The sequence below is a fragment of the Corvus moneduloides genome, chromosome 5, assembly GCF_009650955.1.
Source record: "Corvus moneduloides isolate bCorMon1 chromosome 5, bCorMon1.pri, whole genome shotgun sequence".
Lineage (NCBI taxonomy): Eukaryota > Metazoa > Chordata > Aves > Passeriformes > Corvidae > Corvus > Corvus moneduloides.
Genome location: NC_045480.1, coordinates 18,043,169 through 18,069,994, shown reverse-complemented (window position 1 = coordinate 18,069,994; position 26,826 = coordinate 18,043,169). Strand labels below are relative to the sequence as shown.

Genomic DNA, 26,826 nt, shown 5'->3' with positions numbered 1-26,826 from the left:
TCTTTGTGGGGTTCAGTGCTGGACAGAGGGACTGGGGGAGACCTGCCTGCTGTTCAGTCACTTCGAGATTCTCTTTTGAGCTCATGTTGGAGAGTTGGGCTGCCAAGGCACCCCAGGGACTGAATGCCTCTATGGTCCTTTCTGCATGCCCACAGATCCTAAGGGCAGCCTTTGCCCTGGTAGCCAGAGGAAGCAAGAAGCAGAGAGAAGGTTAGGGTGGAAGTATGAAGAAGCTATGAATGTGGGGAAGCAATGAGCATGTTGGGAAGCATGATGGATGTCAGTACCAGTTCACCAGAAGCTTAACTCTTACCAATTTTTTGTAGGCATCATAGTAAAGGAGAGTTTTAAGTGATAATGTTGTGCTGGAACTCATCTCCGACTGAATCTCCATTGATGCTTTTGTTGGAACCTTAATTGTGCAAAACTCCACAATATTAGTGATCAGCTGTGGGTTTGTTTGTTTGGTTTTTTTGTCCTTTCTGGTATGAAATGGTCACATTTCTTTACATCTTTTTAGGATTAAAGTAAAAATAGGTCTTGCTGCAATGACAGCATCATTCACAGACTGTAGCTGACCATTGCACTCAGCAGTATCACATTAGCTCTCTCTTCAAACCTCTGTTTCTTCTAAGTTTGGCCAGTCCACCTCAAAAGCTGTGAAAGCGTCCTTCTCCTGTTCCAGCTCTTTGGTAGCTATTTACTACTTTACTGCTGCCATCTGGTATGGGATCCCTTTCATCTGTGGATTCCCCATTTCTCTTCTGATCAGTGCTAGCAGCCAAAATTCAAATCTGCAGTTGGAGATTTTAGTCCTCCTGTTGTTCTCACTCCTCTTCTGAGGCAAGGGCAGAGGACCTCTCTGCCATAGTTTTCTGTTTGACCTACGTGTAGATCCTTGGCCAGTGGCGTGACTGCGGTGGTGTAACAAATCTTGAATGTAAAACGAAAAAAAAGAAAAGGCTTTGGAAAGCCTTGAAAATGTTTATTTTAAAGAGCTTCTTTACTATTTTTTTTTGTTTTTCTTGCAGTATGGTTTAATCAGGGATGAAATTTGCTTTCTTCAAAAATGAAGCATCTCTGATATGCTTTTGTCTCCATTTCTCATACCTATTCATATTCCTATCAATAGAGAAGAATTTAAAAATTTGAATTAGTGCAATTGATGCTCTTTGCAAGACATTTCTGCTTCTAGTTTCAGTCCAGTTTGGAATATGCAGTAATAAAGCAAACAGATTTCTGGGGCAGAACTTTTTTTTTTTTTTGGTTGGATTTACATGTGATATTAAAAAAACCACTGTCCATAGAGTAGATGAAATAACATTTTAGTACTCTGTTGGCTATATTCTCTTCAAGGGTCGATACAAAGTGGCATTTGCTCTGTGATGCAGAAAATAATCTGTTAAAGAAAAAAAGATACATACATCTGTAACCTGCTAAAAAAAAAAAAAGCTTTTAGACCAGGAAAGAAGAATAGTATGTGGCACTGAGACTGGAGAAGAATTAATAAAATGTTGAGAAAGTTTTACATGGAAAGTAAAATAAGAGAGAAGTAGTCAACTTCCTTCATCATCAAAAACCTCAGCAATAATGGAATAGTTCATGCATTTTGTTGCTTTACTTGAGTTCAAAGTTCTCTTCAGAATTTAGTTTTTGCACCAAAGTTCAACAGTCTCAAGAGCGTTTTAATGCCTTGTGTTGTTGTAATTAGTCTGCATTTTAAGTTTATTAGTGGCCTGACTAATGTACTCTTAAGAGGCTTTATTTGGAAAAAAGTCAATATATGAAGCCAATAGAGCTCTTGAGAGTTTGTGCCACATACACATTCACAAATAGAAAATCATGTTATCAATTTTCAGTTGACTTCTAATCAATTACAGTGACAAAGAGATGATTTGAAGTCAATTTTCTGTTGGTGCTAAATTAGTGTTTGATCACAGATGTTTACTCTGGTGACTGCTTTCTTTTGCAAAAGCCTTGTAAACTAAGTTGCATAGATTGATGCCTCTCATTTTCAGGTGATTAGCAGATTTTTCTCTTATTTTTCTGCTTTTAGCAGCATGAGAGATGTGCTTCTGCTGGGATATGACTGTGGAAACCTCTTAAGCTAAACATGGAATTTAGTAATGAAGCCTGGCATTGACTTAGAAGTGCAGCTCTTTGAATAAAGATGCTCCTTCTCAGTGATCCAGCACTAAATCAGTTCTCCAGAAAGGAGACTCCTCCATCCCATCTGTTTAGATTTGTAAAATTCATGCTAACAATAGCTTTTGACCAAAAGAACATTTTGCTTCCAACTTAATATTAAGGAACAGAAGGCATAGAAGAAAAGAATAAAAAGCCATAAAAATAAATGTGAAAAATAAGAAGCGAGAGTTCTTTGCAAGAGTCAGAGAATCAATCTTGAAAGCATTTCTATTTTTTTATGCCCCTTCTTTATTTATCAGCTGTTTAAAATAGATAGGCCAAGACTTTTCGTTCTCTATTCATAGGAGAGCGATTCCTGAGACCACGTAGCAGGCACATATGGAAAACTACTCCATCTTCTTTTGGATTCCCCAGATGGGATTCAGAATGTTGGTTTGATGCTTAAATTCACATAAACCCAAACTTAAGACGAGATTTTGAAGTGGTCGGTGCCCTCAAATGTAGCCAGTGCAGTTCTTATTTAAATTCTGGTATGAGTTGCCAGAGAGCAGGTGCTAAATGTTGGAATTTTTCATTCATTTGAAATCTGTGTGTCATACTAAGAGATGCAGGACACTGAACATCACTGAGAATCCAGCCATAGAAAAGTACTGCATAAAATGCAAATCATAGCACACACAACCCAAACCCATCATACAAATCAGCCTAAATCATCAAAGCAACAGATCAAACAAATGCCTCAAAATTCAGTCTCTCTCCTGTCATTCTCTCCAAATGCTTTCCATAATACCCTGAAGATCAGCAAACAGATTTTGCCTGGTATGCAGTAAAGTGAGGATTGAATTTTGCTGAGGGACCATGGAATAAAAGAATCCACCAGAAACCTTGTCTATGCTGAACTGAAGTTGTAATACTTGTACAAAGAGAATATAGAGGGTTTTTTTCAGTTAGATTTTGGTCATTTGTTGTTAATTCTACTTAAGGCTCAATGGCTTAACAACCTCTTCCACTGATAACCCCTGAATCATGACTACATAGGTTGAAAACCACAGGTCATATTCTGAGTCTCCAGCTGCCTGAAAATTGATAGTTCTGATAAATATAGTTTTAGTGCCTCATGAAAAAAATTTCTACTTCATGAAAATATTAAAGGGTTAAGTCCCTTGAATTGGCAACCCAAAAGAAAGTATTTCAGCTTGTGTTCTTCGGGATTTGCCTTCCCTTCCCCTTCCATAACAAAATAAAGATAGTAAAGAAAATAGTAAAGTAGGAAACGAAGCAGAAAAATGGGCACTTAACTGCTCATTTCTTGTTGAAAATCTGGGATAATTCTACAGGTCTGGGAATTATTTGCTCTTCTGTTAAAGCAAGACCCTGCTTTTAACAATATTCACAGGAAACTTTCCATCAGTAATACTAGGATTTGATATCAGAGAAAGGCTGTGGTTTTCTGCTGAGCTGCTCACATGCAACGGCAGCAAAATGTCTGGTCAGTATATCCAGATGTGACCCCGTATCCTGCGCCAGCTTTTTGGGAAGGAGATCACATATTGGGGGTGTTAACAAAAACTCACGTTTGACTTGCTGTGTGTAAGAGGTGGGCAAACTCCTCACTGGCAGTAGTGGGAAGGTCAGTCTCCATTAAACCCTGTTTTCCCTCGGGTGTGGTGGAGGAGAGTGACCCCCGGGGCAGGACAGCAGAGGTGGGTGATCTCAGTGGTGGGTGCTGGTGAGTCTTGGTGGCAGAGGCTTTGCAGCCTGGAGTGCAACATGCCAGAACTCACAGGAACCATCTCGACCTAGTTTAAACCCCCTAATTTAAAAAAAAAAAAAAAAAAAAAAAAAAAAATTCTGCTCTCTGTGTGCCATATATTGAAAGGCTAAAGGAGGGATTTAGCAGGGAGCCTGTGAGGGCTGTATCCCTTTCCCTGCATCGGTAGCAGTAGGCTTGGTGCTTGTGCTGGTGTGCCGTGGTGAGCCCATGGCATCAGCTCTCCTGGTGTGTCGAGGCATCATCCAGCATGAAGCACTTAGTGCAAGTGAGCTACATTAACTCCCCAACAAGGAGAAACATTGTGACTCTTAATAGCGATGCCAAATCTGCAGCTGTAGCTCAGGTGTTTACTCTGACCAGTGCACAGAGCCTTTGAAATTTCCCACAGCACACTAAAATTCAGTATATTAGCATTTGCAAATTACCCACTTGTGTATGATCTGATTTTTTTAGTCATTCATAAAAAGTCACCTTCGTGAATGATGATAGTAAAGTTCAGTATTTGAAAGTGTCTTCAGACTGTATGAGGTGGAAACACATTGCCTTGGTCATATCTGTGCCTTGATTGTCTAAGAATAGAAGCTGGGGAGCTAATCAGATCTTAGAGCAATGTTGGTTTTATTTTACAAACCCTCCTTTCAATGCAAGCCCAACATGCTATATTTTCCTCCTCTATTACACTGTTGCCTTACAGCATTTTCCTGGGTTTTTGTGTTTAATGGGATAATCTGAGGGTCTGATTCACTTCCTGCTTGACATGATAACCTCTCTCTTGATTTTTAATCTCACTTTCTATTAAAGTAAATATGAACTATTAATATCTCAGGAGGAGAAATGGAACCTGGATCACTGGGGTTTTTTTGGCTCCAGTTGTGTTTGAGAGGTTAATGTGTCTTTTGGGAAATATCATACATGGCGACTCTCTCTCCAATAATTGTTCAGCAGAAGACAACACTTCCAGTGCTAAATTGCAGTCTGCTTGTAGGCCAGGATTTTTCTGCAAGAGTGAATAAAAGCTGCTTGCCTTGTCTGTCTTTCTTCTACTTTACTACAGGAGGGAGTGCTCCCAGTGATATCAGGAAGGGCTCTTTTTCACTGTCCTTTCTTCTATTTTCCATTTGTCTTGTCAGTTTTGGACTAGAACAAGAAGAATGGGTTAGGCAGGCAGGTTGAATTTGCTGTATTGGGAAGGTCCTTGTTAAGACTAGAGAGAATTAAGGGCTTTGTAAAACTTTGGAAAAAATGTCATTATGCATGAACCTATAAATCTCTTAAGTACCAAATGAGCTTTATGTATAATATTACTTAGCGGGAGAAGAACGGACATTTAAATGCTGTCAGAAATTAATGCTGAAGTATGCCTGGAAAGCTTCACAACAGAAAGGTATCACATTCTTTGCTGCTTCTTCTTTGTATTAGAATAAATAGTCAAACTAAATTTAGCTGGTGTGATTTGGAGGCAGTATGGCTTCAGCATTTCCCTCAGGATTGACCCTTTCCAGTTGGCTTTGTTGCTGGAGTTGTTAGTGAGGTGATGAACCGCTTGCTCCACGCTGGAAACTGGCCAGGGACAGAGGTAGAGAAGGACACCACATGGAAAGGCACTGGTCCTGGGAGGGACAAAGAGTGAGCCAGAGCTCCTCCTTAGCACAGCTCTGTATGTTTGTGTTTCCTCTGCAGCTTGAATTAATTCTCAGTTGCCTTTGCAGTGGGTGGTGAGGGACCCTTCATGGCAATCAGATCTGTAGTGAGGCTTCTGTGTGTTTGCCCCTCTTAGCAGCCTGGCACTTAAGAAAGGGGTATTTAACTTGAAAAATGGTTTACTTTATAGAATTTCTAACCAGCATAATGTTTATTAAAACAGCCATAAAATTCCCTGCGTACCACATGAAATTCAGCTTGATAATGATAGTGCTGCTATTGTGATTATGTAAGCATAAAGCAGATGATTTACAAAGAAAGAAATTCAAATAACACTGTGCAAGAAATACAGGTCTCGAAAGCTCGTTCTGGGGTTGGTACCGGGAGCAGCAATGGGTTGTGCAAATTTTCAGCCTGAGGTTCCTTGACTGAATTCAAGCTGAAACAGTTACCATGATCTGATGGCTTTGTGGCAGTTTGGATAAAATGAAGTTGTGGTCCTAAGTCCATTTCCTCCTGTGCCCATATCACCAACAAAACAGCCTTCAGCAGAAGCCTCTGAAGGGATTTTTAGCATGAAACAGGGATGTGACTGAACTTCCCCTCCTTGCAGCAGGGACACTGTTCACAGGCACATCTGATTAGTGCTGTATAGGTTCCCTGGGTACATTTGGTTGTGCGACCTAGGATTGCCATTCCCACAGGAAGCCAGAAAGCTGCAAGACCACATGGGAAAGGTTGAAATGGCACTGGGGATGATTGCCAAAGAATTTTCAAAACACTGGGTGGTACAGCTAGTGATTGAGATTGGAGATATTAAATGCTTTTAAAATTACCATTTCACATTTTTTTCGTGCCATTTTATTGTATTTTCATTACAAAAAATAAAAGGTCAGTATCCTGGCAGGACATTGCATTGCTAGTCCTGGGCTCTTCAGGGCTCCATCTCTAGCTATTTGTTGCTTTCAGTTTTATCTCCTGCTGAAATTCATGTGAGAGCAAATAGACACATCCTGGGTAAAAGTTAGATGTAGCACATGCCACAGTGAAGAGATGCCTTTTAATTTTGGAGATTACATCAATCACATGAATGTTATTTGGACTAGCATGTGTGTTTGGAGCAAGCAGACCATGAATATTTAAAAGGACAGACCACAGATGAGAAGCCTTCAGAGACTGACACTCTTAACAGGTGTTGCTCATACCGCATTTCCACAGTACTGCAACTGAACCAGTAATGGCTTACCCTTGTAAGCCAAATTAGTTGTGGTAGGTTAGTTATATGCAAATATTACACAGCCCTTGGTTCTTCACTCTGGTTTGATAATACCCTGCTTTGTTAATCCTCACTCCTATTCTGCTTTTAAATATACTGTCTTTCCACCCTCACAGGAGAAGGTCTGCCCAGGTGCAAACATGGGATAAATGTCCAGCTGAGGGTTGGGTTCTGAGAAGAAGCTGCCTGCCTTGCCATGCAGGGGCTAGACACATTCCTTGAGGACCAACAAACCCTCAGATCTACTGCCACCATTTTTCTGGGGGACATGCAAGTTGTTTCATGGTGGACACAGTCATCTGGGGAAAGAGTCTTGCTGTGTATTGGCACAAAAATCAATGAGGTGTGTTTCCATATAGCCATGAGCGGAAGTTTGGAGCATCAAGGTACATCAAAATAGCTGTGAGCTTGCAGCTGGAGAGCACATGCTAGAGCTGTGCTATGAGGCACAGATGTGATTGTCAACCAGCCAGGTTGACCTTCGGCATACAGACATAGCCCAAATAGCTAATAAGACCCATAAGCTATCTGTGCCATCTGAAGCATCCTAATCCCAGGTCTTCCTTGCTTTTTCCTTTTTTTTTTTTTTTGTTTTTAAAGGATTTTTGTTACTAGTTAGTTTTGCTCTCTCTTTTTGCTGAACCACTGCTTCAACCACTACTTCACCCTGTACCATCTGCACTGTATTTTTCTTAGGTGCTCTGCCTGTAACTATGTGCAGGAGAAAATATCTGTCTGTTAAAGGCTGTGGTATTAGACAGAGGGAGAGACAGTATTAAATAGGTATTACAGGCACGTCAAATTAGGTTAAACAGAGAAGATTAGACAAAAAAAAGTCCCAGGAAAATCTGGGTGACATTTTATTCTTGTCAAAACATGAAAAATTATAAGAGGAGGAGTGGAAGAAAAAGGCTGTTTAATCTGAGAATCTCCCATTCCAGTTAGGTATCTGTTGTACTCTAAAAATACAATGAGTTAACCATGACATGAAGATGATGATGTGCAATTGACTGTATCAACAGTTTCACAGATGTTTATTTGAAGTTTAATGTTAATGAAATGCAGAGATGTGCCTTGTAGGTTCTTGGTTTAGTTTTTGGGTTTTTATTTTGGTTTGTTTTTTTCTCTCCTCAAGTCCCAGTTTTCACATTTAGTCTTTCTAATAGTGGAATTAATTTATCTGATGTAGTACTTGAAGAATAGTCTTCAGAAAGTGATTTAATGGATGACTGCAGAAGGAATTCTGTTTTTGAGGAGGGGCAGGACAGAACAAGAAGAGAGGTTTAAAATGAGCAGTTTTGCCTATAGGACAAAAGATTTCTGTTGGGGTCTGTTGGAAAATTCTTATGCTGCAGCTTATAGCCTGGCGGGTTTAAACTCCCTTGTCACCAGGACTGAATTTATCATGATTAAAAGTACTAAGTAACATGTCATTGCCTTTGTCGCTGTGCAAGATAATTGCAGGCTCTATACTCCAAGGAAACAAACTGAGAAAAAGACTATTTACATACACTAAGAACATGGACAGATTAGCTTCAGCTGGCCTGTTAATACTGTCAGCCTGTATTATATAGGAGATTAGATAAATGTACATAAATATTAGGCATAACAAATATTTGGCAGTGTTTCTCTGTCCTTGTGTTATGCTCCATGTAGCCCATTACATCACATGCCTGGGAAGGCTGGGGACACACACATGTTTAACTCCTTTAGGTCACCTGGGGCAAGAGACTACACAAGCAAAATGGTTTCTTAATAAGCCACAGTTTTTGGTGTATTATTTCCATTTGAATATTCAGGTTAGAAACCGCTGCAGCTTAAAAACTGTGAATCAGAAGGAAGCATCAGGATGGATTAGGATATGATGCAGTTATTGCCGTTGTTTTATTTGTAGTTACCAGTTTGCATTGCCAAGTTAAGAAAATTTTGTTACTTGTGCAAGTAACTGATCCATTTACACTCTCAGCTGGGAGTAATAAAACCTTCAAGATCTCAGTGGTCAACTCTGTCTATTTAAATATTTAGCATTATATTTTGTAATTTCCTTCTCTGTATTTTTGTATTTAATTGAATTGATTTTTTCTTCATTTTTAATGACATCAGAAGAAAAAAAAGGACAAATGCAGAGTCTGTTTGTCTCAGTGTCTGAGTGTGAAAACTGGTCTGCCTGGAGGCAGCAGGGATGGATTCTTCTGTTGCTCCCCGGGAGTTGGGTGTCTCCTGCTGGGAAGGTGCATTCCGAGGGTGTTGGTGCAGTGAGACACAGGTAAGCTAGAACAGGGCTTGGAGGTCGGGGTGTCTTTTCCCTCTGTTTTGTTTCTCAGGGTTTCTCCTGGGTAAGATGATAATGATTGCTCATTATGAAATACACAGTTTAAAATTTGGACTGTGTCTCTTTTTCCATCCATAAATTTCAAAATGGGTTACAGAAGTTGATGTATTGCTAGCTCATACAAAGCAGTGCACAGAAAGCTAGACTTCATTATTTTAAAAATGACCTGTACTTTTGGAGGTCCAGTTTTAGACATCTGTTGAAGCTTTTTCAGAAGCCCAAATGTAATCTAGCTGCTATTGTTTCAACATTCAACACTTATAATAATAAATAACTATTTTATTAACCCAACCCAATCTGGTGTCTGGCACAGCAAACGAATCCCAGGATGTCGGAGCCAGTGCTGTGAAACCTTTGTGATATGTGGGAAATTCTTTGGGAGTCCCAAGAGCACCAAATTCACAGGCACAGTTGCAGGGTCGTGGCTTGGAGAAGGGGAGGAAGTATACCTCATGAAGAAAGAAAAGAAAGAAACTATTGAGCAAATTATATTCCAGTGAACTGAGAATATAATTTCAAGTGCTACATTTGGACAGATTTTTGCAAGTCAAAATGAATAAGTAAACAAATTGAATTCTAGACCTTGATAGTCTTCAGCCATCCTTGATATGAAGATCTCTGAAATATTTCTGCTGGACATATTAACGTCTGCATAGAAACATTAAGACCACAACTGGTAGTCTCAGCTTTGGTAGTAATCATTCCTGAAGTCCTTAGAAATGGAGATTCTGAAGAATCTGTGGACCACAGCTTGGAAAGCACTGTTCCAAGCACCCTGCCTGATTACAGAGCTGGCAACTGCCAAATCTCTAGAAACATTTCTAAGGAGGAAGCTTTGGATTGCCTAAGTAAACAATAAATACATCTGAGCTGCATAAGGATTTTCTTACAGGAGCTGTGGGACTGTCCTTGTTGCTTTATGCTACAGAAAGTTCAGGGGCTTTTTTTCATGTATGTGGAAAGAGTTGATTCCAAGCTGGAGTCAAGCCTCTTCCCAGGTTCCTGCGGTCTGGTTGTGGCCATCATCTGCCATCTCCCTTGCTGGACCATGTGTTACATATCCCTCATCCATCTAGTTCTTCCCTCTACTTCCTTTTTTATCTCTCTCCTTTCCTGACTCACACTATACCTAAAAAGTAGTATGATGTTCCATGATGTAAATTGGTACTTTTAATAGAATTTTTCTGGTGAGGCTTCTTTTGTTTGTTTGCTTGAGCTATGTCTGTATTGAGTATTCTTTCTCTGGAGGTTGTCCAAGTAGTTTTTTTTACTGGCTATTTAATAGAGTTTTGCTGTACATTTTTACATGTATTTTAAAGTGCAAGACACAAAACGTACTGAGCTTAAACTGGAATTACCTCATTAATAGTTGATTCTAAACCTTCAAAAAGGGAATATTTTGTCTTGTCATGTTAGCAGCTTGTTGCTATGCTGGGAGGATGACCCATGCTGTGATCATCAAAAAGAGATAATGGAGGGATCTTCTGAAGATGATGTCAGTATCCCTGATGTTACTTTGCTAGGGATTTCAAAATGGACAGTGTGATGTACTTCTCTGTATGAGTGCATTTATACTATCTCAATACAAGGCAGAGAAATACATGCCCAAGCATATGTGTGCTCACCTACTGCTTCAAAGGGAGTAGAAGGATGAGGCAACTAGTGACAGTGAAAAATTCAGTTACTGCAGCATAGAAGGAGAGTCTGAAGGTAAATGCTGTTAGAACACAGAACAGACTTTTGAGAATCACAGCATCATGGCCTGTTTTCACTGCATCATGAACCCAGTGGAAGGACAGCTTGAAATGTGAATGTCTGGTGTTTTTGTACTATAGAGGGGTATACTAAATCTACTAAATGGGATCTGAGGGGACAGAGTGCATAATATTAAAAATATCATGTAAATACCGGCTTCTACAGGTGTTTCTGTTTGTACTGAACCTGTAAAATCCAGAAGCTCCTACTGACTGTAAAATTTAATAGGCAAAGTCGATGCTAAATGGCCTCAAGAAAAAAGGCACAAAAATTTTATAAAAAGTCAGGATCGATAGGATACCTCTTGCAGTACAATATTGAACCTTCTTTCCCCTTCCCCCAAAATAACATTGTCAGTTATACAGCAAGGCTTTTACTTACTTCTGCTAATGGAAAACTGTGATAACGATCTTTGAATAATAGGGGTTTAGAAATAGCAGCTCCTGGGTCCTTATACCAGCTTTACCAGTCAATACTGTAGTTTTCTTCTTGAGAGGCAACAGTCTTGGAGGCAGGGAAGGAATGAGTGCCACACTGTGTATCTTGATGGTTTTTTTGTGTTTTTTTTTTTTAATCTCATATGAATTATTAAATGCAAATTCAGCAATGCAAAGGAGGAAAAAACAGATTCTTTTCCTTTGAGTTTGCTGATTAGTCAATTGCTTAGTTCATGGAGGATGCCACTTGTGTCAAGTTTCTGTATACTTTCATAGAACTGGAGCACGATACTTACCGTATCTCAAGTGAATGATTTTTCAATTAGCCTGCAGTTCCTTGGCCGTATTCCCTTTGCAGTCCTACATGGATGATGTAGAGCAAAGGTTTCAGATGTTTTGGACAATTTATGATGTTTGGAGAGGCTATTTGTCAAGAAACAATATCGGCAACAACTTTTATGTTCAATTTTCGTCCTGGGTCTTTTGTTTATTTTTATAGCATTCTTTTTGAGGTGTAAAAGCTAACTTGAGGGTATTGTTTAAAATGGGGGGAAAAGGGGAGAGGAAGAAAAGCCAGTGTTAAAAGATGGAGCTATCAGGGGGCATATGACTGTTTTTATGATGGAACTGCAGATGGGAGGGAGCTGTGAATTGGTTTTCACTGACAGCCAAACCGTGAAAGAAAGGAAAGATCAGAAATACTTGAAAATGAGATCATACAGCATGTGAACTATACAGACATCTCAACCATGTTTTTTTTATGAGAAGTCTTACTGACATTTGGAAAGCAGGGACGGGTCCCCTAGTCTTAAGTTGACTGACATTTAGGGGCAACGTAAGGCATGATTTCCTTCCCCTCTTTTTAAATTGAAGTTTTCATAAATTGGGGTGAAGGAGAAGCCTGGTTACATCTTGCAAAGCATTCAGATCTGTGTAGAAATATGAAAAAAATAACCTGTGACATTTTAAACACTTTGCTGAATCTTGTTTTATTCTACACCTATAGAGGCATGGATATGGAGCTGCACTGCCATGGGGAGGGAGAGAACTTGAAAATGGTTTCATTTCAGGTATTTTTCCCAGCAGTTCAAACACAATTGCACAGAATTATTGAAATCAGGGAAATTTGAGGTAGTCTACAAGTACTGCTGAACAAGCTGCTACTCTCCAAGACCAGGGCAGCATGTTTTATCTTTGTCCCAGATGCAAGCAGGCAGCCAGGCTCACGCCAGGGAAAAGTTCAGGAACAGATGCACTTGCTGGCATGGGTGGGCAATACCAGCACCAGCAAAGGGCATTCAGTGAGCACCACTGAGACACTGTGCCTGTACCATCCCTTAAAAAGCATTCACCTTCCTGTGTTCTTCTTTACTAATGTCTTTCTCTGCTCTTAGGGGTTTGGGACACTTCCCCTGAAAGGGCAGTACCATGGTGTGATTGATAAAGCTACCAAAGCTACCCCTGTTTCCTAGTGTCCCAACAGACTGGATGTAAAGTCTGCATTTACCCCTCAGCTGTGTTTCTTTCTTCCAACCAAGTCTGACCTGCAGTATTAGGGTACTCCTAGTTACAGAAACTACACCTGGTTCCTTGTTAGGTTTTAAAGCCATTCTCTAGGTATCTTCTTTCTTTGACCCCCAAGCCAACTTAAATTAGTCATGTAAGAACAAAGGGCTTGATTCAGACATCCTGGGTAATGAAAGGCAAAATCCCTGTAGTTGCTTAGACTGAAAAGTGGCAAAATGTTTGGTTTGAAATGAGTCTCTGAGAGAGTGGCATCACTCTGCAGCTGGTCCTGCTCTTGGGGGTGATGATGGCTAGGTGTTTCAGTCAGGCACTGAAGCTGGCTTAGGGTAATAAAGAGCATCACTGGAGGACATTACTATTTAGGTGGGCTCCTACTAAACCTATCTAAAGAGGAGTGATATAAGTGACATAAAAATTCCCATACTGTAACTTGAGTAACATAGAAGAGTGACTAATGAACTGCATTGCTTTTATAGCTAAGCAGACTGGGGATAAGATGGGTTCTAATACATCCCTACTATGCAATTATCATGGGAGGAATTTAAGTTTACATTTTTAATTTAATTTTTAGTATCATATATTGCCACACGTATGTGTGAGTACAGGCTTCTTGTGTGCTGAGGAACGAAAGGTAAGCACTTCAGTTTGATACAGGTTGTGTCTATTTATATCTTTCTAATCTATAAAACTTTTTATGTTTATGTTTAAAAAGCACCTGTTAACAATTTAGTAAGCCTTTTTTTGCCAACATGGTTTGGTGTTTGTGTTGCTCTTACCTTTTATAAATAAACATCAGAAGTACAGGGCAGGATTCTCTGCTGCTCCAGCAGTAGCCAGCACGGAGTGGGAGGACCGTTGGGGAGCTATTTATGACAACGTGCTTTGCTAGCAATTACTGCTTGGAAAACCAAATAAATGATAGTAGCTTCAGGGTTTCTCTGATCAAGGAGCAGCCAGATGCACTCTCAGTGGACACCATCAGTTTGCAAAATTCAGGGGCACCCTTCTCCTCCCTCATTCCCATGTTTTCCTGCTCTTGCTGCTCCCAGATTCGATTCATCCTCGCACCATGCCAAAGTTTCTTTCTTTCCTTTGAAGCAGCCAGGGTCCATTTAGAGATGTTAGCCTAATACTGACTGTGTCCACTATACCTTTTGCATGCTTATTGCCAGGCATATCATGTCCTCTTGTAAATGATTGTCTGGAGGATGCCCACAGCAGCACCAACAGTGAGCAGCACTGAGTCCTGACAAATGGGACTGGGCTGGGAGGCTGGGAGCCTCAGGAGCATCATCTGACCAGCTCCTGCATCTCCCCTGGTGGTGATGAAGCCAGAGGATGTGGCAGCTCTGTGGTAGACCTTTCTCATCGCTGCACTATTTTTCAAGCATAGAGTAAGAGTTGGGGTTCCAGTCTGGAGGTGTTTTCCAGGTTTCTAGTGAATATTTAATGATTTTTGACTGTGTGTGGAACAGTAGTAGTAAGAGTCTTGAGAAACCTCCAAAGCCTTAGAGTCTGTATTCAAAACCTAGCAAGCAGAGAAAAATATTCTGGATTAGGCACTTTTTTAGTGAGTTCTTTAAACCTAAAGCCCTTGACCTTGTCTTCTGGAAGGCTTTTGATCCTTCATTTCTTCATGAAAATTCTTCTTTCCCATTTTCTTGTGCCTGGGTTGCAGGACTCTAAAATAACTGCTTTGTTTGTAGAAGGCTGCTTAGAAAGAGAAGGTTTTGTCCCATGGAAATACAGCGATAGTGACTAGCAAATACTTCAAAGCGAAAGGACAAAAAGGACAGTGGGTAATCCAGTAACTGGTGAAAGAGATTTATTCTGGAAAATGCACATTGCAGAAGAAAGCATCCAGCTTCCTTCATTCACCTTGTGTTGTGAAAGTGTTAAAAAAAAGGAGGATTGAGCCCAGGGTGGGCATTCTTGCTGCCTAAGCATTACTCTCAGGCTTGCTGTGGGTCCACAGGGCTGCCACAGCATTGTGAAAGCTGAAGAAGAAAGCCTGTTTGTGTAGAGAGGTGAATTCTACTTCTAGCATTCATCTGTCTCTTCCCCTGAGGTAGTCACTGAAACAGTTATTTTCTTGTTTTAGTGTGAGCAATGGCTGAGACGCAGTTTTACCTCTAGCTTGGAGACAATGGCTTCAGCAGGTTTGAAAGGGAAGGTGGCAAACCTGGGTCCATCCCACCATGGAGCAGTCTTTGAGTCCCTGAGTAGTAGTGGACAGAATGTGGTACCTGCAGAGCTGTCTTTAGGTCTTCAGCTGGAAAGAATCACACTGGAGCTGGCTCACCTTGATTAGTGGGATCCCCTAGCTGCCCTCATCCTGACTCAGGTAGGTCAGCTGAGTCCTCGGGTTGAGAGGATAAAGCAAGGCCTCAGAGAGAGGAATAAGCAAAAATAAAGTGAACCAACTTTCCATTGAAAGTTCTGCCATGCTTACTTCCACCCTCCTTTTCTTGACTAATGTTTTGGTTCATTTCTTTCATACCAGTACACTGGTGGTACTGAGTTAGGATGAGAAGACACTTGGTCCATCACCAAGCACTAATTTTCAGATAATTAATACTTGGCTCTGCAGTAGCACTTTAGAACCATGACTAGGAAGATCACTGACAAAAAGTCCAGCCTGCCATCATCTAATTACTGCTTCTTCTGTATGTGCCAAGCACTTAATAATTTGTTACTTTTTCTAGGGGAAGTGATTATGAGTTTCTTACAGGAAGCAGAGGTACCACTGGGCTACCTTTAGCAGTGCCATGGGTATGAAGGGCAAATTAAGCTTAGTGATCCTGCCAGGCTTACATTCAACAAAGTCTGGCTCAGGATTTATAAATATTATTCTCTGGTGACAGACGTAAGTGGCCCTGTTAACAACAAGCCTTTACGTGTTTTCTGCCCTTCTGTTCTTGTCCTTCACATCAATTCTGTCTCTTAATGTTTTGCCAGGACATCTTGGTGGCTCTTTCTCAGTTGAGCTCAGTGGGTCTGTTACTTCCTTGATTTCAGTCTCCTCCTTGCTTTTCAACTCTATTTTATTGCTCCATTGCCAGAAAGAAAAAGACAACTTACCAGGTGTGTTACTGCAGTCTCTTCACTGCAGTTGAAAACCTGTATTCCAGGTTTTTAATATAAATGGGTTATCTGGTCAACTGGGAAAATTGAGTGCAATGACAGTGTGACTCCGTCACCGGCATTCTTTTCCCTAGGCCAAAAGGTTGTACTTCCATTAGTCGTGTACCGGGACGTGGCTCATCCCCAGTGCTGCAGCTGAGTGCCAGGCTACTTGAGGAACAGCACTGTGGATGAAATGCTGCATTGAAGCACCTTGTTGTGGTGGCTGGTGGCCAAGTGGAAGTGGAAATATCCCAGAGAAGGATTTTTACTTTTTTTATTCTAAAGAAGAAGGTCTATTCGTGTTGTCTTGGTAGTATTTTGTCTTTGACCAGAGCAAGTACAAATGTCGAGGTCTTTCTGTAAGAACCATGGGTCAGCACACAGTGGCATCTCTGCTTGGGGAAATGGTCACTCCCCTGACAGTTTAGTGAAAGGTATTTAGGGTGTCACAAGTCTAAGAGGCAAATTATGAAACTAAGCTGGGTTCATGAATATAAGAAAGCACAGAAACAAAAAGCCAAGTGCTGGGTTTCATACTGGATAGCTCATTAACTTAAAAACAGAGTACGAATGTAAATTATAACCCTTGTTATTACTCATAACTACAGTTCAGACGATAACTTGGCAGTTTGCCCACGACTCTTTTATAAACCAGTAACCTCCGGAATAAATTATACATCGTACATAATACATAATTGTCCTTAAAAAGGCAATAATTGTTCTAAAAGGTAGAGTTTGCAGCGTGTTTCACATGAAATGTATACCACAAAGCCAGCCCAGTTGCTCAGGCTCCAGGTTCCTGAATAACCTGTGTGCTCAGCAATAGTGGAATTTCAAGCTGTTGCCCCAAACTTGCAGTGTCCCAGTACTATTGCACAAAACCAGTATATGTCTTCTTGTATTCTCCCGTGGCAGAAGTCTCTGTGCTTCTTTCAACTTGGGCTATGGCAGATGCCCTCACCTTTTTTTGGTTTCTTCCTGATGAGTCCTGATGTATAGAGGATGTGTCAGCCTGGAAGGGCTCATATCCTGGGGTAATTGCTGGATTTGAAACAGAATCTCATTTCCATGCAGTCACCCTAAATCCTTTGTTCTCCCAGAATGAGACACTTGTGCTCAGTTATGCTTTGTAAGGGACACCAGGACAAAGCCAGCAATAGAAACACACACCACAAGAAACACCCTTTCCCCACTCTCAACACTTCTTCACATACACAAGATTCTGTGTAGGCTCCTTCAACTCATATTATTGTTGAACACATTTAGCAGAAAACCCCCACACCCTACCCCAAATCCTTTTTTGAAGAACATGTTTCATCATGGTTTTTGTTTCAGATTTTTTTGGGTTGCAGTTTTATAATGTTAATGCTGGGTTGCCAGTAAAAGGCTTTGTTTCTACAATCAAACTTCTGATTAATTCTCTTTGCTTGTAGATATTTTTGTAAGATAGACAGCAAGAAGGGTGTGTGTACTTTGTCTTTTTTTTTTCCCCTGTGTTTATTTGTCTGCACAAGACACATTACAGGACACGGGAGTTGCCGTGTTGCTGTAATAATTGATACTGGAAAGTTACATGAAGGTCTTGTTGTGCTAAACAAACTACGTTTTTCTCAGAGTAAAAAGATAAATGGTGCACCTAAAAAAGAAAACTCTTTAAAAATGACCTATGGTGTAAGATATATAAACTACAGGAAAAGTACCCACATATTTTTTATCATTGTAAAGAAAGGGTGCTATTTTTCTATCACAGTAACAGAATAATAATATGTTCAGTTAGCAAAAACTCATACAGACAAATGTTAAGATGCTAATAGATGTTGCAAGCCAGAACTTGAACAGAGAATTCTGCTTTCCTAATGTGGGTTTGCTGCCCTTCAAATGATTAGATTCTGTCAATCAAAGACTGTTTTCACATATAAAGCTATTATAGTCTGATCTTCCTCATTTCTGAAGGGCAACCAAACTTGAATGCTCTTGGTGATAAAATACTGGTTGCTTTATGCCCTGATTTTATAGATGGGTGTTAAAACAAATTTAGTCTTAAACTTTCTGTGGAAATAATTTGAAACACAATTTGCTATGCATGTATTCATCTTCTTTCCTCTTGCTCTTCAGATTTTTCCGTTGATATATTGATCATAGTAGATAAAAAAGGTTATCTCACACCAATTTCCACCATGGCCCATCTCACCATCCAGTCTTCCGGCTGAGCTTACTCTAAGCTATCTAAATGAAGTATCTGCAAGAAAACACGTATCAGCTCCTGAGCTACTAGCCTAAATTTAGTAGATGTAAGAGTGGTCTTGGGACTGAGTTACTTTGGTGGTGTAGGGCTTGCAGGCTGCCGGCAAACACAATATCCCACTAGCCCAGGTTACAGAGTGATGTTGTAAGTCCAAACTCTTCAATGGTTGGCAATACCTCCCCCACTCTGGCTTTGAGGTGACTCTAAGTTAGCTGGCTTTGCATTCATGGGAATTTGCCCATGGTAAGGGGAGGCAGAGTGGGAGGGGACCCCAGGGACCGAATGCCATGGCAGCATGACTCCACCCATGGCTCCATGGCAGCATGACTCCATCTCCCTCAGGGGGCTGGGTTGGGGCTCTCGCCAGGGCTCATGGTGGTGCAGCCACGGGATGTGACTGCAAGGGGTAGTCAGTGCAGAGAGCTGAAGAACCGCATTCAAAACACACAAAAACCCCCATGAGATGGAATAATTTTAAGCAAGCATGAGTTTAAAATCTCAGTGTTTTCTGATACACAGTTGTGGATTCTCTCTGTGCAAAACACTGCATAATATTAATGTTCTTATGTCGACCTATGGTATTTCCTGTTGAGATTTCTTAATGGTGTTTATTAGTTTAATTAAAGAAATACAAATTACTGAAAGGCTTAAACACAGAGACAAAAGTAAGGTTGAAGAATCTATTCCAGCTCTGTGTTCCCTGCCTTTTTGAGCGCTTGATTTCAACATTTGTGTTAGAGCAACACAAACAGTATTTTTGGGAGTTGTAGTTTTAGAGAGATAATTACAGTTACATCAGGCATTGCTCTTGCTCCGTTAGGTCTAAAACTCTTGGTGGCTTTGGTGTTGCAACTCTAAAAGACTTGTCTTTTAGGGGTAGGCCACTATTTCAGGCTTAAAAATAAGTTACCTTATAAGGTTATTGGAAGGTTTATACCTGTAGTGATACAAATAGGATAATCCACTGCACTCCAGTCACTTCAAACTTACTCTTTCTGAACACGTGTCAAACTTGCCTGCTAAAATACTGCTGAAGAGGTAAAAGAAAAGGTTGCAGACATGGCTGGGGAAAGTCCACTTCTTCAAAAAAATAATAATGGCTTTTAGCTATAGTACATGATCTAAACAACCTGCTTTTGTCTGCAGTGTGTGTCTGGAACCACATACTATACGGGGTTGTTGACCAAGAGACTGTATTTGTTTCCTGTCAGGCTGGATGCAGGGCAGCCTTACAGCCAGTGGGCTCACTGCCTTACTCTGAATTTACTTGTGTACTGGAACTGGGAAGAGCTTTCCCCTGGGTGCAACCTCCTCTTGCTCAGACTAAGCCTTGGATGGCTGGTGTGCTTGCTTTATCTTCTGTCTTCCCTCCCTCCTTCAGGTCTCTTGCAGAAATTGGTGTGTATTGGGGTTTCTTAACATAGAGTGTTGCAGGATGCTTAACTGCTTGCTCTGGTCCCTTCCCTTCCCTTCCCTTCCCTTCCCTTCCCTTCCCTTCCCTTCCCTTCCCTTCCCTTCCCTTCCCTTCCCTTCCCTTCCCTTCCCTTCCCTTCCCTTCCCTTCCCTTCCCTTCCCTTCCCTTCCCTTCCCTTCCCTTCCCTTCCCTTCCCTTCCCTTCCCTTCCCTTCCCTTGAGGTACATCAGCAAGTGCCAGTTATCATGTCCTTGTCAGCCAGAGGATGTCAGATAAATAAGGAGCTTTCACCTGTGCAGTATGGTGCTTCTCAGACAGTGTGGGACAGGTAATTAGAAACATCTTGGTTTTTCCTTCCTTCGTGTGTGAGGAAACGCCCCCGGTTAGCCTGTGATTTTAGGCTCTCTCTGTGTTGTGGCAGGAAGGGGTTTGCCGATGGTATTGCTCCCGTCAGCTTGGAGTAGAGTTACAGCACCTCCTTCCGTGGCGTGAAGTGCCCGTGTCTGTGCGCTGCAGGCTCATTAAAGTTGGTACCCAGCCGGAGCAGTTTGCTTTTCTGTAATGGCTTTTATGGTGTTGTCTCGTGGAGCTAGGTCTGTCTGAAGACAGCCAGAGTTTAGAGCAGTTAAAGCTTCTGATGGAGATTACCATAATTACAAGTGATCAACATTCAGTGCTTTCTCCCCTCCACCCTCCCTCCCAGCGCAGCTTGTCTCAGGTCAGGCTGCAGAGAGGCTGCTTGGAGAAAGTGCCTTCCTGGTGACAGCCATGCTCAGACACTGTGCCCAAAGGGTGACATCATTGCCTACCTGCAAGACCATCGGGTTTAGGTTATTGCTGTATTTCCATTCAAGGCAACTGAATTGGCACTTTGCTTAACAGTGCTATACTGATACGCCTTACCTTCATCTGTTCATATGTGTTTTAATAATAAACTCATAGTTTATGTAATTGTGATTCTTGTTTTAAGTGGCATTCCCCACAGGATTGCTTAAGAATGCACCTACAGAAATCCTCCTTAGTCATTTTCTCTCAGTCATGTCCCTTCCAGCACTTGCTAATGTTTTGAGGTAATAGCCAAAAGTCATGACAGTGAAAAAAGGGTTAAAGGCAAGAAATACAAGTACATCCTGGACAGATGAATCCATTTTTCCACTAATTAATAGTGTGCTTCTAACAATGGAAAGCTATTAAAACATGAAGGTATATTTTGTGAATCACATTTATCAACCACTATACATGCTGAAGTTTCATTATTTATTCTGTATTTTTAACATAGCGTATGGATTTTTTCATTCAAATGTGGAAAGTAGCAACAAAACCCTCTTTTTTTCTCCTCCATTTAAGTATATATTCATGCAAAAACGAAAATGTAATAAGAACAGTACATTCTTATGTCAACAGTAACCTTTAAATGGTGTTCTTTAGATAAAACTGTGAATATTGGAAAAGAAAAAAAGAAAGATAAGTGGTTCCTGTATTCATCTTAGTCCAAAATCTATTCTACCCACTGCTGGTTGCTGGCATTGTTTGATGATATGACAGAGTAACAGAGTATCAGATAATCAGAAAAGGAGATTCCCAATTTAACAGTTACTTGCAGAAATCAAAGTATTTTTTTCTTTATCTTAACATCTCAAAAATAAGTAGCTGTTAATTTCAAATTGTGTAGCCTTCCTGATTTATCATCATATCATGGATGCACTTGGCTGTCTAACATCAGGGAATCCAATAACTCCCATCACACAAGAAGAAAAGAGAAAATCCTATTGGATAATGGTTTGCATTCTCCCCTACAGTGATTTATTTCTGTCACAAGACTTAATTTTATCACGAGGCAGATGCTCCATCTATATCAATGCAGTACATTCCTGCATTCATTTGTTTCACACCAAAATTGTACCTGATCTATTTTCCAATGCAGTTTGGCTTATTTAGTACACGGAGTGATTAGATGGTGTTTAATCACATGTGTAATTTCTAGTCTTCATCATTCTCAAGCATAATAAAGCGAGGCCTATGTAAAGAAGCATAATATTAAATTAAATTGCAGAGAGTAGCAGTTAGAGATGCAGCTGGTGTTAACGTTTCGATCTCTAGCGTGTCACGGCAGAGCATGTCAAGTGGAATAAGCTGAGCTTACTCAGGTGAGCAGGTGATCAGCCCGAGGAGAGTGTGCCAAACTTCGCCTTGCAATTATTTCTCGCAGGCTATAATGAAAAAATCGGTCATCGCACCTTCTCCTTCGGAATCTGCAGCTACTCCAAGTGCAGAAAGCATATCTTGTGTATTTCAATGAGAAATGTGTGTGCTATCAACACTTTCCCCAACCTCTCCGTCTGCCACTTAATACAGATTATACTCTCCTGAATAATCATCTTTATTCGGCAGGGCAGCTGGGGTCAGCAGGTTGGGATACTCTGCCAAGTGCCATTACGCCATGGGAGTGGGCTGTGGCTACTTAGCTGCCCTTATCTGTGCTACTGCTGGCCCGGAGAGCTGAGCCACCTCCCTGGGATGTGGAGCAGTCCCAGGGAAGGGCTTTCAGACAGCTTAACTTCTCAATCAGCAGAGGATATATGTGATTCCTGTTTTGACATTCTGCCTGGAGGACCATTTATTGTCAGCTGCTATTGACAAGTGACAGCAGAGCTGTGACTTACAGGAAGTTTATCTTCTTTTCCCTTCTTTTTTTTGCTTCCCTTCCCTTTTTATAAATAAGCCTTGACCAGCTGCCTCCCCCTTTGGTATGGAGCATGGACAAGTGAAGGTAGGAGCAACAGAAAGTTTCCTGAATTTACAATTTCATGGTAGCACTGCAAGGGAATGAATAGATGGGGAAAGAGACTGAGGAAATGACAATTCTCTAAACAGCTGTTGTACGATTCAGCTTCACTACTTCAGTTAATTAATCAGCACCTTGCTGGCAACTCTAAGGGAGATACTCATTAGATTACTGGTAGCAAACAGACAATGCTTTCATATCAAATATGTTCAGCAACATCTAATACAGCGATAACTTCCACAAAAGAGGACAGGGAATACGAAGGCTCATAAAGGTGCTCCCGAAGCAGCATTTAATATCCTGGTACACATGAATTGTTACATACGCTGCTTATTTTGTCACTGTTCTCTGGCCTAAAACACTGTGGACTAACAGCAGCTAACTTTCACAGGTTTGCTAGAGGTGTTTGTCTGAGGTAACATTCCTATAAATATATTTATGTAAGTACTGTGTATGAGTGCCCACCATTCATTGCTGTGTTTGTGTAGGATTTCAGAGATCATACATTCTAAATGATTCTACTCTAGGTTTTGCTGCAGGATGAAAAATGGACAAACTTAAATCTTTCATGCAAAGATGTCCTGTAGAATGTCAAAATGTGGTTAAGATAAAAAAATTCAGTCGTGAGAGTGCTGAGTCTACGCATTCTCTGAGATTTCCCTCTTTCCTCTTTGGCTTAGCGTCCTACCTACTAAGTTGATAAAAGCATTCATATTTTATGAGGAATAGCGCACAGAAAACTTAAACCAATGAAATTACATCTCTACAACTGTAGTATGTTCTATATTTTAGTACAGTCCTAAAATTGCCATTAATGAATGGTAGCTTCAAGTTAAAGACAAAACTGGCTTTAAAAAAAAGTAACAGCCCTGTTAGGACAAAAATTCCCTCCTTCCATGCTGATTTACTGGTAAATTGCAATTCAATGACTGTACTTCCTTTTCTGAGACCTCTTCTCTTGCTTTGTTCACTTTTCTGATTTAACCCTCTTGTAGGTTAGGCAGTAAATTGCAATGGAAATGACAGCTCTTAAGAGACCAAAATATATTTCCTGTCAGATGTTCCACACATGCTCAGTTTTATTTTTCAGTTGACTCTATTGATTTATTAAGAATGATAATAGCCTGCATATCACTTCATATATATAACTGCCACATAAATTTGCAATATTACTGGCATGTAGTCATGTCCATTGTGGAACATGGGGAATGAGTTTAAATGTTTAATGTGGTGGTGTTTGTGGAGTTCAGCACCAGGTGGTTTTAGGGGTTAGGGGTTGTTCTCAGTGTGCCTGAAGCCTTGTGGAGATGCAGGTCGAGGCATAACCTCAGGTAGGACTCACTGATGCAGTTTGTAGGAGCCACCAATGCTCTGGAAAGGGCTCAGAGTTGTATTAAGCAATTTATGTGGACAGTTTATCCAGTCTGCCGCCATGTACTGATGTAGACAATTATAGCTCCAGCTCTTTAATGAAACGTACATTATGGTAGAAAGAATATCATAGCTTCTATTATACTCAGGGGAACTATAAAGAGAAGTGTCCTTTTTAAAATTAGCTTTACGGCACTGAAGCTTTTATGTATTTACATGCAAGTACACTATTAACCCAAACTACTTCTTTTGAACTCTCAGTGTTGTCAGCTCTTGGGAAGTGACACAGGCTGGTAGAAAAACTTCTTTTATAGCCTACCTTTAAGCATTGCTGGCCTTTCGTGTTAATGAGAGCCTGCTAAAACTTCCACTTTGCTGCAGTCATTCACACGACAGTTGAGAGCAGGATGCTTTCTTAATCCTCCCTAATCTGTAGCAAAAACCTCAGATAAAAAAGGACTTTTTGTCTAATCCGGCTTCTCAGGTATGGTTTACTTTAGATTTGAGCTATAAATATCTTTCTTTACTTTGTTGTTCTGAGAAGTAAACTGTTGAAAATGGGGCACGGATTCATTCTTCAGCAGCCCATTTGAGAAAGAGAGAAAAAACACTTTTAGTTTGGAAAAGAGAAAAATAAAGACAAGGCTTGTGGTGTGTGCCCTCCATTTGGTGAATGCATCCTGTTGTAGAGCTGCCTGTTGCCATATTAACCCCCAGGCAGCCATGGGCATGAGGCACCCAGTGCTGACCACTCTTGAGCATCAGGAAGGTTCAGCCTCTGGTTCCAAAGGTTGAAGACAGTTCCATCTGTACCTGAAGGAATTGTCTCCATAAACCTTTGTTTTAACATTTAAAAATACATGTTTGCACAATCACTCTTAATAATGCTTAATTACTAAAAATACAAATAGCACTATGAAATAAAGAGAAGGGGTGGGGGAGGGACTATGCTTGGAATGAAATAAAGTTAACAGCTTTGCTATTGACTTCTGTCAACTCAATATTTCATTTGCATCTTCTTTATCTATAATCCTCCATGTCTCATATATCCTTAAATTACAGTAGTTTTTCAGCAGCAGCCCAATCCAAACAGAAGTGAACTCAACAGATTGTTTTCTTTTGTTGCCTGTAATGATGCCATATGAAATATCTGCTCCACTACAGTCCAGTTTCTTAAGTACTGTTTCTTATCTGAGGATGGAATTTGGAAAGGAGGAGTAGTTAAAAAGTGAAGTAAATGCCAGAGAAATTAATAGGAATTACTTGATATGAGTGGGTATAAAATTAATGGACTGTCTGAAGACTTCCCATTATTCCTGGTTTCTTTTGCAAACTTGAAGGGGAAGAGGGGATTAGAAATGGATATAAGAAAATTGCTGCTCAGAATTTACATGATATCCCAAACCAGACTTCAGCAATGAGATGTAAACAATGTAAACCAGGCTTCAACAATGATTTGTAAATAATTGTTCCCTGGTAGCAGTGTTATGATCATCTCCATATCCAGATGATGATGTCTGTTTAAGGTTATTGCTGAGCTAAAAAAAAAAGTACACTTATATCATCTACCTGGGCATGGCATTTACACATGATTTACCACAAACCCCCCAATTATAGCAATTCCTGGATGTCTTTGTCCAGTCTGAATCAATTTTCCTTTCCTTTGTTTTGGAAATCTACTGAAAAAAACCCCTTCTTTTGAGGAGAAAGTGTCAGAGCCCTGCAAATAGGATAATTCTGAAATCGGTAATGTTTTCCATGTACTTAATGCAGGGGATGGGTAAAGGGTGGATTTTATAATCCCTTGAAACCATGTGTGTATATCATAGATATAAAATGTATATAAAATGGGAGAGAAAAGGTTGAATTTGGATCTATAGTCATTTGGAGTCAGAGAGTAATGATGACAATGTCATACGGTAATGAGGGGCTAATGGGGCTAAACTTCATCAATTAAATCCTTTCTGTTTTATAGATTCATAGATTATAATGCCAGAAGGGAATACTGTGATAATCTAGTCTGACCTCGTCTTACAACATATACTATCAAACATCCCTGAAATAATTCTTGTTTGAACAAGAGCATTTATTTCAGAAATAAAGCATCCAACCTTGATTTTAAATTGCCATGGTTGGAAATACCTGAGAAACCTTGATAAATTGTTGGAATGGTTAATTATATCTGTACGTTAAAGGGGCCCATCTTTTCTCTCCTCTGTTTTTTTTTTCTCTTCCGAAGGACCTGGAGAAGTGGGGTCTTTGTGTGCTGTGGATGTGACTGGCTGTAAGTCACCTGGAAGTTTCCCATCTTCAAATCTGTCAAATCTGATTTCCCTTTATGACAAGGTATCCCACCTAGCTGATCAAGGGAAGCCAATTGATGCAATCTTTTTGGATTTCAGTACAGCTTTTGATACTGTCTCTCACAGGATCCTTCTGGACAAAATGTCCAACACAGCTGAATAAACACATCCTGTGATGGGTGAGCAGCTGGCTCACAGGTCAGGCACAAAGGTTTCTAATCAATGGGGTGACATCAGAGTGGTGACCTGTCACTAGTGGGGTTCTGCAGGGCTTCATCCTTGGCCCTGTGCTCTTCAACATCCTTATAAATAACTTGGCTGTAGGACTGGAAGGGATACTAAGCAAGTTTGCAGATGATACAGAACTGGGAGGAGCTGTCAACTCCCTTAAAGGCGGGGAAGCCCTGCAGAGAGTCCTTAACAAGTTAGAGGACTGAGCAATCACCAACCATATGAATTTCAACAAGGAAGAGTGCTGGATTCTGCACCTGGGATGGGGAAACCCTGGATGTAGGTGCAGACTGGGGAATGAGATGCTGGAAAACAGTGAAGCCAAAAGGGACTTGGGGGTCCTGATCAATGGCAAGTTGAACATGAGTCAGCAGTGCCCTGGCAGCCAGGAGGGCCAAGCATGTCCTGGGGCCATCAGGCACAGCATCACCAGCTGGGCAAGGGAGGGGATTGTCCTGCTC

The 26,826-nt window shown here is 40.7% G+C and overlaps 1 protein-coding gene across 2 annotated transcripts in view; it reads left to right on the top strand.

Moving 5' to 3' along the window:
* PPARGC1A (PPARG coactivator 1 alpha) overlaps nt 1-26,826 on the top strand; it is a 372,179-nt gene that overhangs the window by 215,799 nt on the left and 129,554 nt on the right. The window contains exon 1 of one of the 2 annotated variants that reach the window (XM_032109380.1): nt 22,200-22,445. The exons of the other annotated variant lie outside the window; for it this stretch is intronic. Coding sequence (XP_031965271.1) covers nt 22,425-22,445 — 21 coding nt within the window. The 5' untranslated portion in view covers nt 22,200-22,424. Of the gene's footprint in view, nt 1-22,199; nt 22,446-26,826 lie in introns of those variants that run through there. 2 annotated transcript variants of the gene reach the window in all.